This window comes from Polyodon spathula, chromosome 7 (assembly GCF_017654505.1).
Source record: "Polyodon spathula isolate WHYD16114869_AA chromosome 7, ASM1765450v1, whole genome shotgun sequence".
NCBI lineage: Eukaryota > Metazoa > Chordata > Actinopteri > Acipenseriformes > Polyodontidae > Polyodon > Polyodon spathula.
Window position 1 is genome coordinate 46,433,339 of NC_054540.1, and position 21,770 is coordinate 46,455,108.

The 21,770-nt window shown below is 38.4% G+C and overlaps 1 protein-coding gene across 2 annotated transcripts in view; it reads left to right on the forward strand.

Moving 5' to 3' along the window:
• LOC121318670 (ubiquitin carboxyl-terminal hydrolase 12-like) overlaps positions 1 to 21,770 on the forward strand; it is a 40,164-nt gene that overhangs the window by 12,103 nt on the left and 6,291 nt on the right. Inside the window, exons 2-9 of one of the 2 annotated variants that reach the window (XM_041255596.1) lie at positions 2,246 to 2,326; positions 4,274 to 4,487; positions 7,282 to 7,508; positions 8,004 to 8,080; positions 8,180 to 8,263; positions 8,985 to 9,182; positions 10,557 to 10,635; positions 14,670 to 15,786. In XM_041255596.1, the coding sequence (XP_041111530.1) occupies positions 2,246 to 2,326; positions 4,274 to 4,487; positions 7,282 to 7,508; positions 8,004 to 8,080; positions 8,180 to 8,263; positions 8,985 to 9,182; positions 10,557 to 10,635; positions 14,670 to 14,771 (1,062 nt within the window). In that variant the 3' untranslated portion in view covers positions 14,772 to 15,786. Of the gene's footprint in view, positions 1 to 2,245; positions 2,327 to 4,273; positions 4,488 to 7,281; positions 7,509 to 8,003; positions 8,081 to 8,179; positions 8,264 to 8,984; positions 9,183 to 10,556; positions 10,636 to 14,669; positions 15,787 to 21,770 lie in introns of those variants that run through there. The other variant, XM_041255595.1, reaches the window with a different exon arrangement.

A 21,770-nucleotide genomic window follows, 5' to 3' on the forward strand; every position in this document is an offset into this window, starting at 1 on the left:
CAGGACTACACGTTACAGTGGATGTACGTCTCGTCCCCTTCAAAGGATGCTGTCCCTTCAGGCAGTGTATGCCTGACAGTCCCACTATGGACTATGCAAGTGTACATAGGGGAACTGCCTGGAGAAGCACCTGAAAGACTGATGTGAGTAGGGTTGAAAATGACTTCAGGACTCCATGGTCATAATGTCATGTGTGACAGACTTGGTGCTCAGCTACTCAAAAGAAAGTTGACCATGCTTGGAACAGTGAGATAAAACAAGCTTCCAATTGAGAACCTAATTGTGCACTCTTGAAATGTGCTTTTACACAAAGCATAGCAGGCAGTGTGGTCCAGTGGTTAAAGTCCAGGGCTTGTAACCAGAAGGTCCCGGGTTCAAATTCTCCCTGCTGCCACTGACTGACTCTGTGTGACCCAGAGAAAGTCACTTAACCTTCTTGTGCTCCATCCTGCGGATGGGATGTTAAATCAGTGTCCTAGTGACTCTGCATATAATGCACAGTTCACAGCCTACCTCTGTAAAAAGCTTTGTGATGGTGGTACACTGTGAAAGGCGCTATATAAAAATAAAGGTATTATTATTATTGTTATTATACTGCCCAAAGAATAAATAAAAATAACAGTCTTATTGTGATGAGGACGATGTAGAAGGATGCAACCGGAATGACATTATGGTGATGTGGGATTACAATTCCTGCAAAGGTGGAGTTGAGAACCTGGATAAACTGACAGCAACCTACACTTGTTAACGCATGACTGCCTACTGGTCATCTTCTACAATATAGCTGAAGTGTCAGTATACAATGCTTTTGTCCTTTGGACTGATGTGGTTTGCTGGCAAGTGGTGTCGACGCAGAATTTTCAAGGAGCCGGTGCATCTCTGTCTGCAGCAACTGGCGTTTGCAAAAAATGTGCAAGATGCAACTCTTGTCCTTCAAGTAATGACAAGAAGACAAACATTACCAGTGTGAAATGCAGAAAGTATCTGTGTAAATGTCATAAGTCTACTTTCCTGTGCAATGTGAACTTACAGTTGTGTCCTTCATTTATAGAGGGACCTGTACATATCATTCATCCTGGACACAAATGGTCTTCATATAACTAACCCTAGAGTTATTTGAGTAATAATTTATTTGAAGAATGTTATTTACTGGATATAGCTCATCCTGGACACAAATTATGTTTTGTATATATCCATATTTTATTGGGACATTTCTAAAGAAATGTTGTTGAAAATGAATGTACCATAGTTTTAATTGGTACTTCATGAAAACTATTATTGTTATTTTACATATTTGAAATTCTGCACCGTGCTCAAGCTTCATGAATTTCCTTCTCCAAATATTAAGGTCAATTAGAATTTTGGTTTCTGTGTGTGCAGTTAAATATATCTTTGAGTTCATTATAACTCATTCATTGTAGTTTACATTAATTTCTACATACGATAATAAAAGCTATGCAAAGAAATACAGTGGCTCTCAAAAATATTCACCCCCTTTGACTTTTACACAGTTTGTTGTGTTACAACATGGAATCAAAATGGATTTAATTAGTTTTTGCCACTGATCAACACAAAAAAAGTCCATAATGTCAAAGTGAAGAAAAAAATCTACAAATTGTTCTAAATTAATTACAAATACAAAACAGAAAAGTCCATCACACTTGGGACTGGTTTCACTTAGTAGTAATCTTCGACTAGTTCTAATCCAGGTCTGTGAAACCAGTCCTCCGTGAGATTTGTATATGAAATGCACTGATGATTATAGATGGGCAAGAATCCACAGTACAGTATAATCGTAAATCTCGAAAAACTACTCACTTCTAAATCTTTTCTAGTCATTTTTGTATTACTTTAGTATAAATGCATGTTAATTTGGTGAACGAAAAGACACACATTTGCCCGTTTTCCCATTGGAAATAGTGATATTTTGAAATATCACTGTGCTGGTCACAAAAGCAAAGTTTGTGGGGAATAATAGCCATTTTCTATACTTTTGAGGCATAAGCAATTAGGAAATAACACTTACTACCCAGGAACAAAAAATGTGTTACATAGTGTAATTCCTGCCAGTGAAAGTGCTTTACATGAAAAAAAAAAACACACACGCAACTCGGGGGGCAGTTGAGTTTTTCATTGCATTTTGGTGTAAAGACCTTGATACAGTATTTCTGTCCCAAACCTATGCTGTAGTACAAGCTTTCTGTTTTACTGTAACAGTAACATGGGTGTTTGTCGTCTTTATCAGGGCGCCAATGCCTCTGCTTTGGAGAAAGAGATTGGACCGGAACAGTTCCCTGTAAATGAACACTACTTCGGCTTGGTCAACGTAAGTCTTGTTTTTTTTTTTTTTTACTTGTTCTTTTTTCTGTTTTCTGAACCTTAAGCCAGAAAGGTCCTTGACACAGGTGACAGTGTTTTGGCTCGTTCTCATTAGTGCTGCTTCAAGAACATTGCTGGTAAGGTCTGTCTGTAACTTGTTTGTGTGCTTTGGCTGAAATCAATTTGGAAATCATTTTCATCCTAAATGGCTCTGCTGAAAGATTTTGGCTTTATATTGAAGCACAGTTTGATAAAAGCCACAGGGTAATGATGCAAAGCAAAACAAAACACTAAGAACACTTTTCTGTTCATCAATGGCTTCTCACAGAGCCATGAGGTGCTGACAGTGTAAATTTGACCTGCGATTAAGTGTCCTGACAGCTTCATATACAAGTTGTTCCTGACAGCGCTGTGGTTGAATGCAACAGTAAACAGCTGTCCGTTTTTATGAGCGTGGATAGATCTTGCTTAACGAAAGACTATGGACAAGGGTGCGATGTAATTTTTGCTCTGGGAATATTTACAAAGGAAGTTGTTTCACTTTTAGTGGATATACCGTGGGGTATATTTGAAGAAGTGAAGTCTTTGCCACTTTCTTTTCTTTCCTTATATGTACTGAATGCTATGTAGGCTCAGTTGTGCAATCTTGCTAATTTTCTCTACAATGTTCCTAGTTTGCACCATTTTTTTTAATATGAGCACAGTCTTTCAACAAACATGTATGAAAGTACTTGAGTAATGCTTTTATTAGCACATTCCATTACTGCAATAACTACTGTACAGTCAGGGATGCAGTTAAGATTTCAAATAGCAGCTAGGGAGATAGGGTGCCTGGGCAGGTCTTTGTGAAGCTCTGCAAAGGCCACCTATTTTTTGCTGTTCGATATGTGGCTCAATATGTGGCTCAGGTTACCATAACATATTCAGTATATGCCGACAGGTCGGGTCGGGGTAAAAGGTTTATTTTGAAATTGCAGAAATGGTTTATTATGTGTTTTTGGTCATCAGTGCTGAATTGCAGTACTTCTAGACCAGTGCATTCAGTGAGGGATACTATCGACGGTACAGTATGGTTTTATCATATCTTCATAAGTGGAATTTCTATATTGCAGGCTTGTAAATCTCTTATGTTATGTTGATATGAACCCTAAGCTTTGCAGCATGCTGCAAAACAAACATTTTTCAGGAAGGTATTTTTCACATTTTATGAGCAGCAGCTTTAGTTATACCAACAGTAAGGCATAAGAGAAAGCACACTTTCTGTAGTTATCTGTCAGTCTGCAGAATTGTATTTAAATATTAGGTAAGGTTGACAGATAAAAATTCTCACACAATTTATGTAAGTTAGTTAGGGCGTGGGAGTTTGTTTAAATTGTTTTTAAATATTTGACTGGTGAATGTTTTCCTAGACAAATTAAGATTTTCCTCAGTGCAGTGCCAATGATATCTCCATAACATCAAATAAAACATCAGCAGATGTTTTTACATCTATTTTTGCATGTGCTGTTGTGATGTTTCCATTGCATTGCAAATGAAAACATAAAAACCTTTGTTTCAGTCTAAACATACATTTATTCTCGGCATATGTCTCTCACAGTAAGCATTTCAAAGGATGAAGTGAGCAAGGGGTGTGGGTGAAAACGAGAACAAATAACCCGCTTCCAGTCATTCTGCCTTCTTCATTAACCCCAAAACTTGAAGGAAGTGTATTTTTAAAACTGGGCTAAATAAACAAATACTAAAGTACTGGAAAGAACATGAGGAGTCTAAGTCTGTCAGGTTTGCTACTCAAGCAAGTTCTGTTTTTGTCACAGTGGGATCATTGAAAAAAGGCCTCTAGTCAAAACTTTGTCATCGAATGTATTATGTTTCTTTAGTATTTCTAAATGTAGCACTATTCAGTATTTTAAGTTATGGATAATGTTGCATTGCTTTTTTTTATATATATAACTAGTTCGGCAACACCTGCTACTGCAACTCGGTATTGCAAGCACTTTACTTCTGTCGACCCTTTCGGGAAAAAGTTCTGGCATACAAGGTCCAGCCCAGGAAGAAGGAAAGCCTGCTGACCTGCCTGTCTGACCTCTTCAACAGCATCGCCACACAGAAGAAGAAGGTGGGAGTCATCCCACCCAAGAAGTTCATCTCCAGACTGAGGAAGGAGAATGGTAAATTCCAGAGATGCATCAATCGCATGTGACCGATTTCAGTTACTTTTTGCAAAGAACGTCCTTTGTCTTGGTCTGATTTGCAACCCTTCCTATGTTTCTATGCATATTGAACCGATCATTTTGTAATTGATTACTTTTAATCTGAAAACAAATGGACAGTTTAAATGTGGTCTGGTTCATTGGAATCAATGCCTCTGAATCCGTCTGCACTTCACTCCCTTCTGAATTTCAATAGATTTCTCCTACCTGTTTTATATGCTTGCAGTTATTCTGTATTATAAAAAGGCTTGGATAAATTAAGTGCTGTGATTGGCTGAACAAGATCACATGACCATGCTGTAATAATTGTCTTGCCGCACGGCTATGACATCGTAGACCAACTTACTTACCTGATCTATTAATATTACTACGCCTTAATAGTAACAATGATGTAAACAGTGTTTCTGTAGGTAAAAATGTCAACATACAACTGAAACAGCATTTAAATCACCCAACAATCCATTTTTCATCTCTGTTACTAAGAATTACAGAAAAATTGGCAAATATACTGTGGTATTTATTTAGTCAGAGAACAGAACAAAGAAAACTCTGAGGTAAGCAGTAGCAGCAACACTTTATTCAAAAGTCGTCTGAGAAATCACCACTCAATTCTCACTCAGCATATAATATACTGTAAATGCAGCAGCAGCATCTACTTAAACTAAATATAGCCTTATAAAACTGACTAGTGAGTATGCAACGTTTAAATTTGACACTACAGATACATCTCACCACTACCCTCCGATTTCAGAAACATATTTAAAACAAAATTAAAATCTCTTGCTCTCTGCTGACACGACCGTTGGGCTTTTAAACAAGGTCAGGTTCAATATAGAATTCTATTATGCTCACCGCGGACGGGAAGAACTGTGGCACTATGCAAACTGACACGGAAGTCGTTTAGTCCACATATCTTCTAATGCTGGTTTACAATCTAGGGAAATTATTGGCGGTTACAGGCATCGGTATGAAAAAAGCCTCAGAAATTATTCGTCAGCTTCTCTTGAAGACTGCAAAGCATGAATAGGATAATTTCTTACACAAAAAAGGAGGTGCCAATGCAGTACAGTGCTTGGCTGTTCCTTGAATCCTCTCTCAGAAGTGGGAAATCAGTCTGCTTTCAATTCACAAATGCCATTTCATCTCAAAAAATGTTACATAAATGGCAATGTTCAATGTAATGTTTATGGCAAATAAAAAAAGTACAAAATATATGCTACAGTCAAACAGGGACTATTTTTTCTCAGTGGAAGGATACAGAATATATTTCTGTTTTCATTAAAAAAGACTGGCACTTTTTCTGCCATTTTATAAGCGAAATAACCCACTCCAGGGTGTGCAGCAAGACAATTCTTACTGCACTTCCTGGGTGGTTGAAGGCTCTCGGCCTGCAGCCTCGTGCCTCACAACGCACCCAGGGTGTGCGGTAAGAATTGTCTTACCTCACACTCTGTCGTGGGTTATTTCTTACTTATTCTATATAAATGTACATGACATGCTATTTCAAATTTTTTGTCCAACCATTTTATACAGAGTGTTTGTACTGTAGCCGCAGACTCCTGAGAAATAAGCAAGTCCTGCCTTCGTATACACAGGAAAACCATGACGTGCTCCAGTTCTGTAGAGCGTTACCTCATGTACAGTAGATACATGGACAATTGTGCTAATGTATGTGCATGTCCACAGTGTTTTGTAATGAAACATTAACTCCTATTAACTTGTGTCACAAGTCCACCCCACTAGGTGTTGGGAAACGCACACATTCCTGTTCACGATTGCTCAAGCGAATCAGTAAGCATTGGCCACACTCTTCTGTGACTCAAAGCATTGAGTTTTTTTTTTTTTTTTACTTTTCATTCTTCACTTCTTCGTTAATACTGAAAGGAACACAGTCGTCTATACCCTTCACTCACAAAATGGTGCAAAAATGTGCTGTGGCCTATGTTTTAATTTAATTCGGTTGTTCAGTTATAACAAGGCTGACTCGCAGCTTTCAAAAGAGGACAAAGTTCCTACAGCTAAACCCCATTTTCATTTTCTTTTTACATTTTCCTTACTATGTTTGGGTTCTTTTCCTCATATATCAGTTGTAATGCTTGCTCTCAATAGCTTTACTTTGCTTCTAGCTGATTTTGAGCTTACTTAGAGAATCCTAAGTGACAGAAACACATCTTTCTCACTCATTAGTGTTGGTACCCACGCCAATTATAAAGAAGATTTCACTTTTATGATGTGGTTTGTGCAGTCCTTTACATTTTTTATAACTTTTTAGTGAAAAGAGAGATGTGTTAATTTGAAAACAGAACCTAAAAGTTCGAGTGAAGGTGGTGGTTGTTGGAGCCAGACTGAGTTTGGCTGCTCTGTCCTCAGCAGCACCCTGCCCAGTGCATAGCAGTGACTTCCTGTACCAACAGCAAACCAAGTGGAAAAGTTAAATAAGCGCGCAGTGTCCACTGAAGTCTTAATCTAGCATTTCAGAATCGTAGTATCGCACAGCTCCATGTTGGCCAATTGTTATGATTTTCACCAATGCTGTAACTGAGGAAAAAATAAATAAAAGTTGTATTGTCTAATAAGTCAAGATATTCTTTATCCTACCGGGGTAAGGAACTGGTAAAATGGTCAGCCTTACAGTTTTATGGACAAAAAAGTATTATTCAGGTAGCAGGTGTTGCATTGGTAGAATATTAGTCTTTCTTGGGAGTCGTGTTTGTCATAGTACAAACCGTGTAAAATGCTTGTGCTTCTCCAGAGCTGTTTGATAACTACATGCAGCAGGATGCCCATGAGTTCCTCAACTATCTGCTAAACACTATCGCTGATCTACTGCAAGAGGAGAAGAAGCAGGAGAAGCAGAATGGCAAACTGCAGAACGGGAGTGTGGAGAGCGAGGAGGGGGACAAACCTGACCTCACCTGGGTCCACGAGATCTTCCAGGGAACGCTCACCAACGAAACCCGCTGTCTGAACTGTGAAGCGGTGAGTGGGATTAGGTGTTCCAAATGTCGGGTTTTGTATTCATACCGTCACAAAACTTTTATATCTAAATATAAAAAGCTAGGAACTAAAGACAGTTGACTGAACAAGGCCGTTGACAAAACACCTTTCTACATGAGAGTTTTTTGAAGATATGAATACAAAACCTGATATATATAATACACATACAGTGGTTTGCAGAATTAGTTTGTGTAGATTCCTCATGTAAAGTCTAATTTGAAACCGTTGTGGAATATGCGCAGGTGCCAACTGAAATTTTCAGGGTGGTGAATACTTCTGCAATCCACTCTGTGTGTGTGTGTGTGTGAAGGTCATCCAAGTTTTAGCAAGTACCTTTTATAAGAAGGTATGTTTAACATAGTAAACTGTAAACTATATCTCCAGGGCTTCAAACTTGCTTCACATTCAATTCAATGAACCTGATGCTTTTAAAATTATGTTAACCTTTATATATACATTCACCCTGTATGTTTACAGGTCAGTAGCAAAGATGAGGACTTTCTCGACCTTTCAGTAGACGTGGAACAAAACACTTCAATAACCCACTGTTTAAGGCAAGTGTTGAGATTCCTTTTCATTTGATACTTTGTGATAATGTAGTTGTTGGTTAAATGAACAGCAGATGAACTTGTCTTATCTCTATTCTTGTGCAGGGGTTTTAGTAACACGGAGACGCTGTGTAGTGAGTGCAAGTATTACTGTGAGCAGTGCCGCAGCAAGCAGGAAGCACAGAAAAGGTGAGTCGAGCTGTGGAAAGATGTGTGTGGCTGGAGCAGTGTGTTCTTTGAGGAAACCGGTTTGGTTCTGAGTTAAGGAGTGATGACCAATTCCTTATAATCCTATTCGCTTCGCTACATTGCAATTGGTCTCTGTGGCAGGGCTGAGCCCTGCACACGAAGAGCGTGTTTTGCTTATTTTCATTTGTGTTTGTAAGTACTACTTAGAAAACTGGATGCTCTGTCTGGGACATCCTACCTGCTGTGTTTGGTTGCAGGGAAAAGCAGCTGGTGATTGGTCAGCTACAGATCCCTACCCATCAGGCGGATGTGTTCCAGCGAAGTGTCTGATTTAAAGGGGTCAGCTGACACATCTCGGGGCTGCCATAAACCAAAGGACTGATACTGTCCACGCTGTCACAGTTCTCCGATCACTGTGTGTCTAACAGGGATCAGAGTTTTAGAAGATGATGCCAATACCACAGCCGACCGTGTGTGTAACCAGTTTCAGGGTTTGTTTAATTGCAGGTCCCACGTAGAGGTATAGGAGTGAGTCTTGTTTGTAGTTTTGTTTTAAAACATATTCTGTAAGTAACCCCTGCATGTCTGAGGCTTTCCTGCTGAAGCCTGTGAGGCGTTTTCCAATAACACACGAGGAGGTGCTTGAATGGATTGCTCATGTTTCTATTTTCAAGATAGACATGTCCTAAAATGAATATTTTTATTTTTGTTCTCTGTTAAGAATGAGAGTGAAGAAGCTGCCCATGATCCTGGCGCTGCACTTGAAAAGGTTCAAGTACATGGATCAGCTGCACCGATACACCAAACTATCCTACCGCGTGGTCTTCCCCCTGGAGCTGAGACTCTTCAACACCTCCGGAGACGCCACCAACCCCGACCGCATGTACGATCTGGTGGCTGTCGTCGTGCACTGTGGCAGGTAGGGGGGCGACAAAATTACAACAGGCACTGAAGCCATTGGGGCAAGTGCTGTACAGTTAGGTGTATAAGTCTACTTTCCAGTCGGAAAATAAAGACAGTCACTGATAAGACAATGTGGCTTAAAGAGCTATACGGCTACATGCCGGCTGGTAAAATAAATGCTTTGTGGCAGCTTGGTATGGGTATGAAATATGACTTTGTTGTAACTAATGTATTCTTGATCATTTAGATACACTTTGTATCTTTTGCTGACTGCTAATACTGGTGACTTTTTTAAAGGTTTAAAGCACCCCGTGTCTTCATTATAGCTCTCGTAATCGTGGCTGAACTCTACATTAAGTACACCACAGTGTAACCATTAACCTGTTCCCCTGCAGCACTCTGCCCCCTAGTGGATATAAGAAATACTCTACATTTGGTGGTGGTGTTTCTTACTGATGTAGAACAAATGTATTATGTTATGAGGGCAGATTAATGGTTACACTCTGATACACCAAACTTAGACATGATTCTTAGGCCATGTCCACACTATGCCTTTAAACCGTATTAGTTGCCTTTTGAACCGGCTTAAAAGTGCTAAATATGGTTAGCTTACACAATGCAGCGTTCAATGCTATACTCGAGAACCGGACTCGAGACCACCTCAGGGGATAGTCTCGAGTCCGGTTCTAAGTTAGACCGCAGCAGGTAGTGCAGTTTGTCAGAAGCATGGATGCTGTAATACCAAACAATCCTCCAATATCCCAAAATGCTTTAGGATATTTTTTGGCGCGTGTACATTACAAATACAGTACAGATGCCTGAAGGAATTGAGAACGAATATCAATACTGCTGTACCATATACCATTTCTGAGGCTTGTTGTAAAATGGTGGATCACGGAGTTAAGTGATCAGAGGCCGTAATCAAGGCACATTGATATCTGGAGCGATGAAATCAGTCAAGGAGAACTTAAGAGTTCAAAACGAAACACACACATTATGATAAAATGTACCTTGTGTTTGTAAGAAACAAAGCCATAACGTTCATGCTAAGAAGCACTATGTCTTCTGTCGGCCCAGGCTTCATATTTACCGGGTTGTAAACATAAAATACAGTTGTTGGTGGGATAATGTCATTAAATCCCACAATCCATTGCGCTGCTTGGAACTGTAACCAGATTATTTTATAGTGTTTGTACGCATTAAGCCCAACTAAACATGACACAAACATCCTACTTTAGTGTGGACGCTTTGAGTGGTTTTGAGACAAAGATCGGTTATGTCGTGTGGGCAGGGCCTAAGCGCTCTAGCAGGACTAAATTAGTATTACGGCAAAAATATATATTTTGCTTAGAAAAATCAAGCAAATGTCTGTCATGTTATTTGTTTGCAGTGGTCCGAATCGTGGTCATTATATCACAATTGTGAAGAGCCATGGGTTCTGGCTGCTGTTTGATGACGACATTGTTGAGGTAGGTTCCAGCTGTCTGTACCTGAGAATTAATCAAGCACACTGCTCATTACTTCTGTCCCTAGTTAGCTTGATATTAGACTTGCACCACATCTTAATCCTCTGCTATTCAATCATGGCCTGTCTCAAGCAGAGACTGTTGTGCTAAATTGTGAGTTTGTTTTGATATGTATGCAATTTTGGTCCTGTAGGTCCACTAAACTAAGATATAATTGAGGATAATTGGTTGAGTTTAATAATTAGACACAATTGGATCAAAGACCTGGACTGGAAGGGTCAATGATGCCTACATCTTGGGGCTCAGTGAGACAAATCCAACTTGCTTTACTGAGCTAGGTTTGAACCCAGCATGGTATGAAAAGGCTAGTGAATTAGGAGACACACCCATATAACCCTTACTATGCTACCATGAAGTGTGCTTGAGGTTTCACGTCCCAGAAATTGTTTTAATTGCATGCATTGACAAGATGGATCTAGACATTAAAAGAACTGAGATTGCAACAGATTTGCCCATGATGCAGTGTGTGCTAACGCACACACTCGCATCCCTAATCCAGTACCATATTAGCACTTTCATTTTACGACGTTCAGTGCCTATCAAACTGGGATAAAGACCAATGTCCTACCCATGCCTCAATTTGTTGTGAACGTTACATCCCGTCGAGAACAGCATTGGGTGTTTAAGCGTATTAATTGCTTTGCCAGTGTTGCAGTCAGACTTAATAACAGTTAGTAATAGCCGATTTGTAAGCTGGGGTGGGAATAAGCTTTTTTTTTTTCTTTGGTAGACAGCCAGTCTTGCTGAATTAGAATTCTGCCGCTCAGCAAGACGTTTCGCAAAATTACTAATTTGAAACTTACGAAGCAGAACTTAATTAGTTTTCATGAAGGCTGTGCTGTAACAGTTTGTCGTTGGTGTGTTTTTACAAGCTTGTCTTTGCCAGGCCCCCAGGGTGCAAAACAATCAGATTTCTAAATCTGGTATCTAATCCCACTCCAAGTTTGTAGGACAGAGAACATATTGCTCATTGTTTGGCTTTTATTCAACGTTTTCTCATCTGGCCATACCAAGGCCAATCAGGGCAGTGAAGCAAACAAAATCACTGCTTGAAGTGCATCACGCCATGACTATAACGAGTACCCATATGAGTATGATGTCTTTGAGTACCTCTACAAAGGGTAACACATACATAAAAACACACACCCACCCACAAACATTTCTCAGTGCATTCCAAACTGCCTTACAAAACAGGAGATTCCACCAAAAGAAAGCCCTGAAATGGTCTGTTTCTAATTCATGTTCTGTGTGTTGTAAGAATAGACCAACAAACAGGTTTCTGTGGCAAACCCTGAGAATTCTGTGAAATGATGTTTCGAAAGAAAAAAAAAGCAAAGGCAATCTGGCCCTGCAGTGTGAGCGCTCCCTGGGGCCTAACCCCACTGGAATGAGGAGTGCTTGAGGTCGGCCTGCTCCATGGGAAAGAGACTCGGGCTGGGCTAAGGTTATCTGCAAGCCACACATGTCTTTCACATCCTGTCTGTCAAAAAGCCACTTAGTCTGTTATCTTACCAGTACTGTAATGTAGACTCCTAGAGTAACTGCCTGCTTTAAGCATTTGGCAGACTCACAGCTAGATGAACGCACACACGCACACGCACACACACACACACACACGCACACACACGCACACACACACACACACACACACACACACACACACACACACACATATATATATATATATATATATATATATATATATATATATATATATATATATATATATATATATATATATATATATATATATATATATAATATATATATATATATATATGAATGAAAGTTTACATTTTAGAATTTATTTTTATTGTCCCCTAATATTTTTATATTTGCTGCAATTCTGAGAGGTTCTTAATGAAAATACTGTTTTTTTTTTTTTTAAACTATACCTAATATCACATTGGTATTTTGTTTGCTGTCATCACGATCTTGAAATAACATGTCATAGACTTCACAAGGTGTTGGAAGGAGTCTTGAGGGATGTTAATCCATGTAGTCATTAATATTTCATGCAGCTGGTGAAGAGAAGTAGGCAAGAGGGCTGCCATGATGAATGTGTTGTTGTAGTTCATGTCAAACATGCTCAATTGGATCGGAAGCCAGGTACTGTGGTGGCCATAAAGATGCCTGCAGTCTCTGTCCTGTCCCTCAAGTATTTAGATGTACCGCACAGATGAAGCTAGATTTAAATTTAAACCTTGGAGACTGGTGGACTGGAGACTGAGGTCACCGTGCTCTTGTTGAGGTAGTGGTGTCCGGTTTAAATCGTGTACATTTTAATGTGTAGGATTAAAACTGTGTTGTAAAGCTAATGGGTCCTGGCTCATTATTGACTAAAGCAGCCTTATATTCTCTTCTGCTTTAGGTAGCTGTCGTCACCCCTCCCCTACATTACCACAACACACGGACGCACACACGCAGAGGATTCTGTAGTTACATGCCTTATTAAACTATTTGATTGTTAATTAGCATTTTTTTATTTTGAAAGGGACACAACACCCCACCCCCCCACACTCCCAGGAAACGGACAGTATTTGCTACTATACCACTTTGTGAGCCAAATACTACCTCAGTAGTGGGGGGTTAAAATACCACACCAAAGCTGTAATAGTTAAGAAAAAAAACAGGTCTGTCTTTTATCCCAAAAGACTGTTGATTTGATTGCAGTACATTTTTGGATAATCCCTCTTGATCACGGTGACCCTGAGGCATGTTCGATGCTGTTTAATTTCACAACTGTTTAAACATCAGAACTTGAACAGATCTGGAACGTTCATAACCATTATCGCCCATCATGAAAGTGCATTGAACACACTAAATATAGAAATACAGTAATGGCTAGTTTCACAGACCCTGATTAGCTCCAGTCTTGGATAACTTTACCTAAATTAACCTTGAGTAATGCTAGATTAGCACTAATAGGGGTTTGTGAAAGTAGCCACATGTTTAATTGCTATGTTAAAGATAAATGCTTAATTCTAAACATTTAATAGGTAGCTAATGTTTAGAGAACAGAAAAAAAAGCGCTCTTGCTGGAAATGTATTGGCTTCAGAGTAACAGCAGCCTCTGTTTCCCTCTGAGGCTGCAACTATACAAGACATGACACAAGGAGACCCTGCCTGGGAAATCGAACTGTTAAACTGAAGCACTCTGGGGCAAGGAGTTTATATCAGGGTGCTGTAGGGTCAGCTGGGGTCCAGGAAACTGTCAGGTGATATCAAAGCCTGCAGACTTGTGAGAAGAGAGTCAGACTAGAGGCAAGCTGTGCCTCTTCCTTCAGCACCCAGGAAATCTCTAAGCAAACTTTACAACATCCCTCATCTGCTGAGATGGCATTTGTAGCTTTGTAGTTTATTACTATCACTGCATTGTTTTCATAAGCTGATGTATTGATGTCCTTTTAAAATGGTCACCAAAACTAACAATATGAACTGGATCTGTAGTCAAAGATTGAGGGGGGAAGCTCCATCAAACTTCTTTCACAAAGGTTAAGTGGTGTAGGGGCTTGACTGTCTATGGTGAACTGATGGATTGATGCATGGCATCCAGCCATCATCATTTCTGTAAGGAATGTGAAGGACCCTTGGAGGATGGCTGTAACTCTGCAGGTTCTGCGTCCTTTCCTGGATCATTAGGCCACAGTTTGGACTCCAGCTCTGAGCTGGATGCAGATCACACCAGATTGAATGATTCCTTATCCCTGTGTTCTATACTGCACATGCAGAATGAAAATATTGATTAAAATTATATTCAAATCAGTGCACTTGTTTTGTGGAATTTTCAAACGATGCACACTCCCACTGGTTAAAATGCTACTGTATGCTTTACCAACACAGTTACAAAAAGTTATACAAATGCCATGTTCATGTTGAGTATGATAGTTTGAAATAAATAGTGTTTACATGGTGCCTGTTCTCTTTCACATTGCTAACCATGCCTTGTTTGTCTTTTTTATTCTGGTTCTTTGCAGAAGATAGATGCTCAAGCCATAGAGGAGTTTTATGGGCTCACGTCTGACATTTCAAAAAACTCAGAGTCTGGATATATCCTCTTTTATCAGTCACGGGACTAACACATAGGAACAGTGTCTGGTCCTCCTGGGGAACTTGGGGAGGCCCACTGAGCCACAGAGCCTGGAGATATGGTGTTCTTCAGTGCGTACAGTGAAACCCACTTAATAGAATTGCTGTTTAAAAGAATCAACTGCATATTGTAATCAGATATTTACCCCAACACAAAATTATCCCATTTTATTGAAACGGCTTAAACCACTTACTGTGATCAAATTGACTCGGCTTGTGTGTTTCATCAGTCGTGCGTTGCCCCCCAAAAGAATACCTCATTTGTTTGAATTTGGCAAACCACAAAATAGTGTGCTGACACAGTGAGGAACTTTATTCACCAATATCAACATTTCACTGTTAATACAACCGGTTTCCTCTGCGTAACCTGAAGTGCTGCTGTACACTGAATGATTTTTGTTTCTATGTTTTCTTATTTCTTCCAAGAAATGAACATACCTCATAATTGAATCAGTCAGAGGATGAAAACTGCTTACTTGATTATTTTGTTATCAAAACAACTGCAAACGTGATCACATTAAGAGGCTTTCACTAGTCCCTGTTTCAAGGTTCAAGTTGAAGTTATTTTGGCTGACGAAACAATTCCATTTCCAAAGGTCTCCAATGTACAGTTTGGAAAGAAATGACAGTTAACTGGAGTTCCCAGTTTTATTCGCTTACAGGAAGTCTGTTATGCTTTACTTCCTCGCTCATTTGACCCTAACAGTGTTTTCTGGGTCAAATGATGTTACACGCTGAAGACATGTCAGTCAACAGGGGAAGCAGCTCACTAAGTATGGACAGGGAAGAAGCCAGTGAAGGGGTGGGGATAATTTCATGATTTCATGATTGTGGTGAAATTCACGCAGGAAGTGCAAGTCTAAAAGCATGCATTGAATTCCTACATTTCTTTACCCTAGTTTAGTATCAGATGTCTGTTCTAAAATGAAATTATGTTTACTGAAGTATTTGCTTCTTTCAAAACTGCCCATTTGGGACCGAGATAATAAACGAATATTCACTGCAGAGAGGATGTGTGGGGTGCTTTTGTTAGCTACGCTCACTTTAATCAAGCCACACTCTAGGAAACTGATTTTTTTTTTTTTTTTTTTTTTTTTTTTTTTTTTTAAATATACAAATTAATTGGTTTAGCTACTTTTATCAGAGAAAAATCTGAAAATGGTATCATTTTGTTTGAAGAAATAATTACTTGTGGTAATATGTTCTTTTAAGCAAATGTTTTATATTTGGCACTTGATTTAAATGTTCAATTTTGATATGTAAGTTATATTCTGATTATAATAATGGTTTCTGGTGATGTATATAGAAATGTGTCGTCGCTGTTTTTCTTTCCCCAGGGAGTCGCCTGCACAGCATGTGATTTATTTCCCTGACTTAATGACTTGATATGTTAAGATAAGGAGATGTGAGATTTTCAAGGTTTTTTTAGTGGGGTCTTCATAAATTAATTAGGTTGAGATTTCCTCATAGTTTTACATACTATAAAACAGGATATATGAGACACCGACGTCTATACTCTGAATGGCTTCAGATTTGTTCTTATAAGTCATATCTATATATATATATATATATATATATATATATATATATATATATATATATATATATAATATATATATATATATATATCTATTATATATATATATATATATATACAATATATATATATATATATATATAGATATATATATATATATAGCATATATAATATATATATATACATATATATATATATATATATATATATATATATATATATATATATATATATATATATATATATATATATATATATATATATATATATATATATATATATATATATTATATATGTATATACATATGATATATATATATATATGACATAGCATATATATATACATATTGTATATGTATATGTATTTTGTATAATGCCAGTCTTGGACTGTGGGATCTGAAACAAACATTATTATTATTACGATTATGATTATGATGTGAAGCCTGTGTGGAAGTGAAGACAAGCTGTTTAATACCTCTATTTCTTCTTGTGATCTGCTTATGCATTGTGACAACATAGAACTGTCCCACACATTTATTATGAGAACCTACTGACTTTTTCAATTTTTCTAGTACTGTAGTTAAGTAGTTGGTGCTGGACAGTAGTCGATTTACTAGATAACAAATTGACCAATACAGGACACTTGACAGATTAAAAGAGTGAATTTCTCTTTTCTTTATAGACTTCAAAATATGAATTGTGTTGTACATTTTAGTATTTTGATTTTGCAATATAACAGCTATTAGTTGTACAAAACATTTGTGCTCTCAAAATGTATTTACAGTATTTATTTAATATAAAGTTCCTAGTGTATTTTTTTTTCCTTAGGCAATACCTACAGCTCTGGAAAAAATTAAAATACCACTGCAAAATTATCAGTTTCTCTGGTTTTACTATTTACAGGTATGTGTTTGGGTAAAATGAACATTTTTGTTTTATTCTATAAACTACTGACAACATTTCTCCCAAATTCCAAATAAAAATATTGTCATTTAGAGCATTTATTTGCAGAAAATGACAACTGGTCAAAATAACAGAATGCAGTGTTGTCAGACCTCGAATAGTGCAAAGAAAATAAGTTCATATTCATTTTTAAACAACACAATACTAATGTTTTAACTTAGGAAGAGTTCAGAAATCAATATTTGGTGGAATAACCCCGATTTTCAAGCACAGCTTTCATGCATCTTGGCATGCTCTCCACCAGTCTTTCACATTGATGTTGGGTGACTATGCCACTCCTGGCGCAAAAATTCAAGCAGCTCGGCTTTGTTTGATGGCTTGTGACCATCCATCTTCCTCTTGATCACATTCCAGAGGTTTTCAATGGGGTTCAGGTCTGGAGATTGTGCTGGCCATGACAGGGTCTTGATCTGGTGATCCTCCATCCACACCTTAATTGACCTGGCTGTGTGGCATGGAGCATTGTCCTGCTGGAAAAACCAAGCCTCAGAGTTGGGGAACATTGTCAGAGCAGAAGGCAGCAAGTTTTCTTCCAGGACAACCTTGTACTTGGCTTGATTCATGCCATACCTGCCCGATTCCAGCCTTGTTGAAGCACCCCCAGATCATCACCGATCCTCCACCACATTTCACAGTGGGTGCGAGACACTGTGGCTTGTAGCCCTCTCCAGTTCTCCGTCTAACCATTAGACGACCAGGTGTTGGGCAAAGCTGAAAATTAGACTCATCTGGGGGTGCTTCAGCAAGGCTGGAATCGGGCACATTTGTCTTTGTGAAGGACGCATGAATCAAGCCAAGTACAAGGTTGTCCTGGAAGAAAAATTGCTTCCTTCTGCTCTGACAATGTTCCCCAACTCTGAGGATTGCTTTTTCCAGCAGGACAATGCTCCATGCCACACAGCCAGGTCAATTAAGGTGTGGATGGAGGATCACCAGATCAAGACCCTGTCATGGCCAGCACAATCTCCAGACCTGAACCCCATTGAAAACCTCTGGAATGTGATCAAGAGGAAGATGGATGGTCACAAGCCATCAAACAAAGCCGAGCTGCTTGAATTTTTGCACCAGGAGTGGCATAAAGTCACCCAACATCAATGTGAAAGACTGGTGGAGAGCATGCCAAGACGCATGAAAGCTGTGCTTGAAAATCAGGGTTATTCCACCAAATATTGATTTCTGAACTCTTCCTAAGTTAAAACATTAGTATTGTGTTGTTTAAAAATGAATATGAACTTATTTTCTTTGCATTATTGGAGGTCTGACAACACTGCATCTTTTTTGTTATTTTGACCAGTTGTCATTTTCTGCAAATAAATGCTCTAAATGACAATATTTTTATTTGGAATTTGGGAGAAATGTTGTCAGTAGTTTATAGAATAAAACAAAAATGTTCATTTTACCCAAACACATACCTATAAATAGTAAAACCAGAGAAACTGATAATTTTGCAGTGGTCTCTTAATTTTTTCCAGAGCTGTATATACACAGAATTCTTTGATAACTACATTTAAAAAAAAATCTCAAGCACATTGGTACCCTCTAGTGGACAACAACAAAAACCCTTTTTGCTTCAGTGTAGTTTTAATGCTTTCATATTAGCAAGCTGAGAATCTAACTAAAACAGTGCCACACAATTTTCAAAGCAGAAATGTCAGCTGCATGGATTTGCTAGTCGATTACCCCAAGGATTTGCATTCCTACATAAAAAGGCTTGGGAATCTCACAACAATGTAATCTTTATCTGTTACTGTTGATTGGATTCAATTCTCAGACATGCATGAACACAATACAAACATTTTGTCCACATGTGGATCCAAACACTAGTTCTGCAACTTTCAATCAATTTCTCTTTCTTCTGTCCTACCTTTTCAGTTCTGAATATAAATTATGATTTCCTTTTCCATAAGTTTCTTTTTTTAAGTTCTAAAGCACAATTTGTGGTCTATAGGGTTTCAATAAAATCGGAATTCCCTTGAGAATGTGTATGAATTGTATGGGGCTGGATTCTAGCTCTGTTCACTACCTGTTAAAAGATTGAAGACTGATCCAGTAGAAGACGTCTTTATTTTAGATTATTAAGGTGTTTGTTTCTTTTACTGTTTAGAAATGTCCGTTACAACATTAGTAAACATTCCTAGACTTTTTGAGCATTCTCACTAGTGCTGTAGTGATCTGCATACTGTTGCAAATTTCTTTAAAATGATCAGCATGATCCTGGATCATAAGCTAGGGCAGATGACCCCAGCCTTTGGGCTGTGAGTAATTCCCTGGGTCTATCCATTTCCAAGCACAACACGGGTAACCCAGCACCTTACCAGTTCAGTTCTGTGCCTCCTATTTATTAACTTCCTAGAAGCTCTCCATCCATCGTTTCTATAATATTTCTATAGCTAAAATCAGTCAGTCGCTGCTAAAATGTACAGTAAACAAATGTTGCCATTTGCAATAAAGACAAGATCCAGGCACATAAAACGGTGTTCTTTAAATCAATGTCAGGAAGTCCTGTTGCCTCATCATTGAGAACCGTTGAGTTAGCAAAGCTTCCCTCCCCATCCCCGGTATGCCATCGAATCTTCCATAACGTTGACTTGCAAATGCTTGTATGTAAATAAAAGCTACTCTGAATCGCATCTTCCTGAAACGGAAAACTTTTGGATTGAAACCGAGGCCTGGTTTGGCAGGGGTTAAGTTTTGTAGCAACCCCTGGATGATTCTAATTTATGGCCAGTGGATTTAAACAATCACCATTGTGTTTAAAAATAAATCTGCAACAGGAGACGGCAGGTAGAAGCAGCAGTGAGAATGACGTATGTCAAAGCGTGCTCACCATGGTTGAAAGCAGCTGTGTGTCGCGCCATGCTCTCCGGGTTTGGAGATGCAAACATGGAGTCACCTCAATATTCAACAGAATACTTAAAGAAACTCTGTTCCTGTTTTATTTAATGGAGGAAATGGAAGTTTAGCTTGGTTTCTGAGAGTGTAACTGGAAGCTAGTTGGTATTCTGAACAAAATCATTATTTTGATCAAATTAAAGAGCCAAATGGTTGCTGTTTGAACCCATTTCAAGTCAAAACTGACATGAAAAAAATAAGCTTTCAATGCGCGAGAATAAACGCCATACATGAATGTTATATTTTAATTCCCATTTCCTGGATTGTTTCTTTCTGCTTTGACCTGTTCTCGACGCCTGCTATAGTTGGAGTGTAAATAGCTTCATCTCAATTGCATGTCTGTTGTATGTTCCCCTTACAATTGTATGGTGCTTGTAATCATCAGAATGGTCATTTAACTCTGCCACATTAAGTAAAGGCAAATAAATAACAATGTGACCTCAAGTCTTCCAGCCCCATCACTCTACAGATTAGATGAGGCTGGCAGAGTGGTAAGGTCACGTTGTCATGTAATTGAAATGAAATGAGGAACTGTGTTCAGTCCTGGCACTTCGGATTCTCCAGACAAGCTCAAAGCAAGAAAGGCAGATTTAGAGATTTAGGACTTAGGACAACAACTCAACATAGGAGCAGCCACATCAAATAATATATGAAAAAAAAAAAAAATTCAAATTATAGTTGCAGCTACTAAACTCTTAGGATTATTCATCTATTAAGTACCAGAAGGGAGCTAGTTGTGTATATGGTGGGGTGGGGGGGCAGTTGTAGCTTTGCGTTGATAGTGGTGGAAATGGGTTCAACAGACTAGTTGGTTTGCTGTTACCCAACTCCAGTTGGGTAGAAACATGTACATGAGGTGGGAGGGTGTTAATGAAGACAGAACTTTTATTAGAAGTTTAGGACTGAATTAAACTGAATTAAAGTACAATTGTATTATCAATTTCAAGATACTGTATACTGTAACACTCTTTGATCTCTACCATGTTGAATGCTCTTATTCAAGGTGATATTATTACCACTTGGGAAATGGGGACAGGTATGTACTGCATAAGAAATGCCATCTTGACAGTGCTAGTTTTCAAAACAGCTAGTGGGTAAACAATGAAGAAAAATGTATTTTTCAACAACTTTGAAACAAGTTAATGTTGCTTAATGTTGTTTACTTTGCTTCCTTATTTCAAATTCCAATACTTTACACAGTAGTTCTTTTCGTATTTGAGTGGTGATAATATGAATGTGAATCGGAGCATTGTGCATGCAGTAGATAGACGTGTGTCTATGCTTTTGGCCACCGCTGTCTGTCTCTCAGGATCTTGACAATTCAGTTTGTTTGAATTTGTCCTTCGAGAATAGACATGAACCTGGCTGTACATATTGCTTATTTCATTGTAACTATAAGTAATAAATGTGTATATAATCTCCAGAGTGCATGTACATATTTGAGTAGGGTACAGCAAACCAACCTACCTTTTAACAGCTGTTGTTAGTGCTGCTGGAAGCTGTTTTGAAAAGACTTTTCTTAGTGGCTTTTTAGAAGCCTCTGTTCTGTTTGACCCCTCACTGAGTAACTGCATTGTTTACTGAGGGTAATACTTGC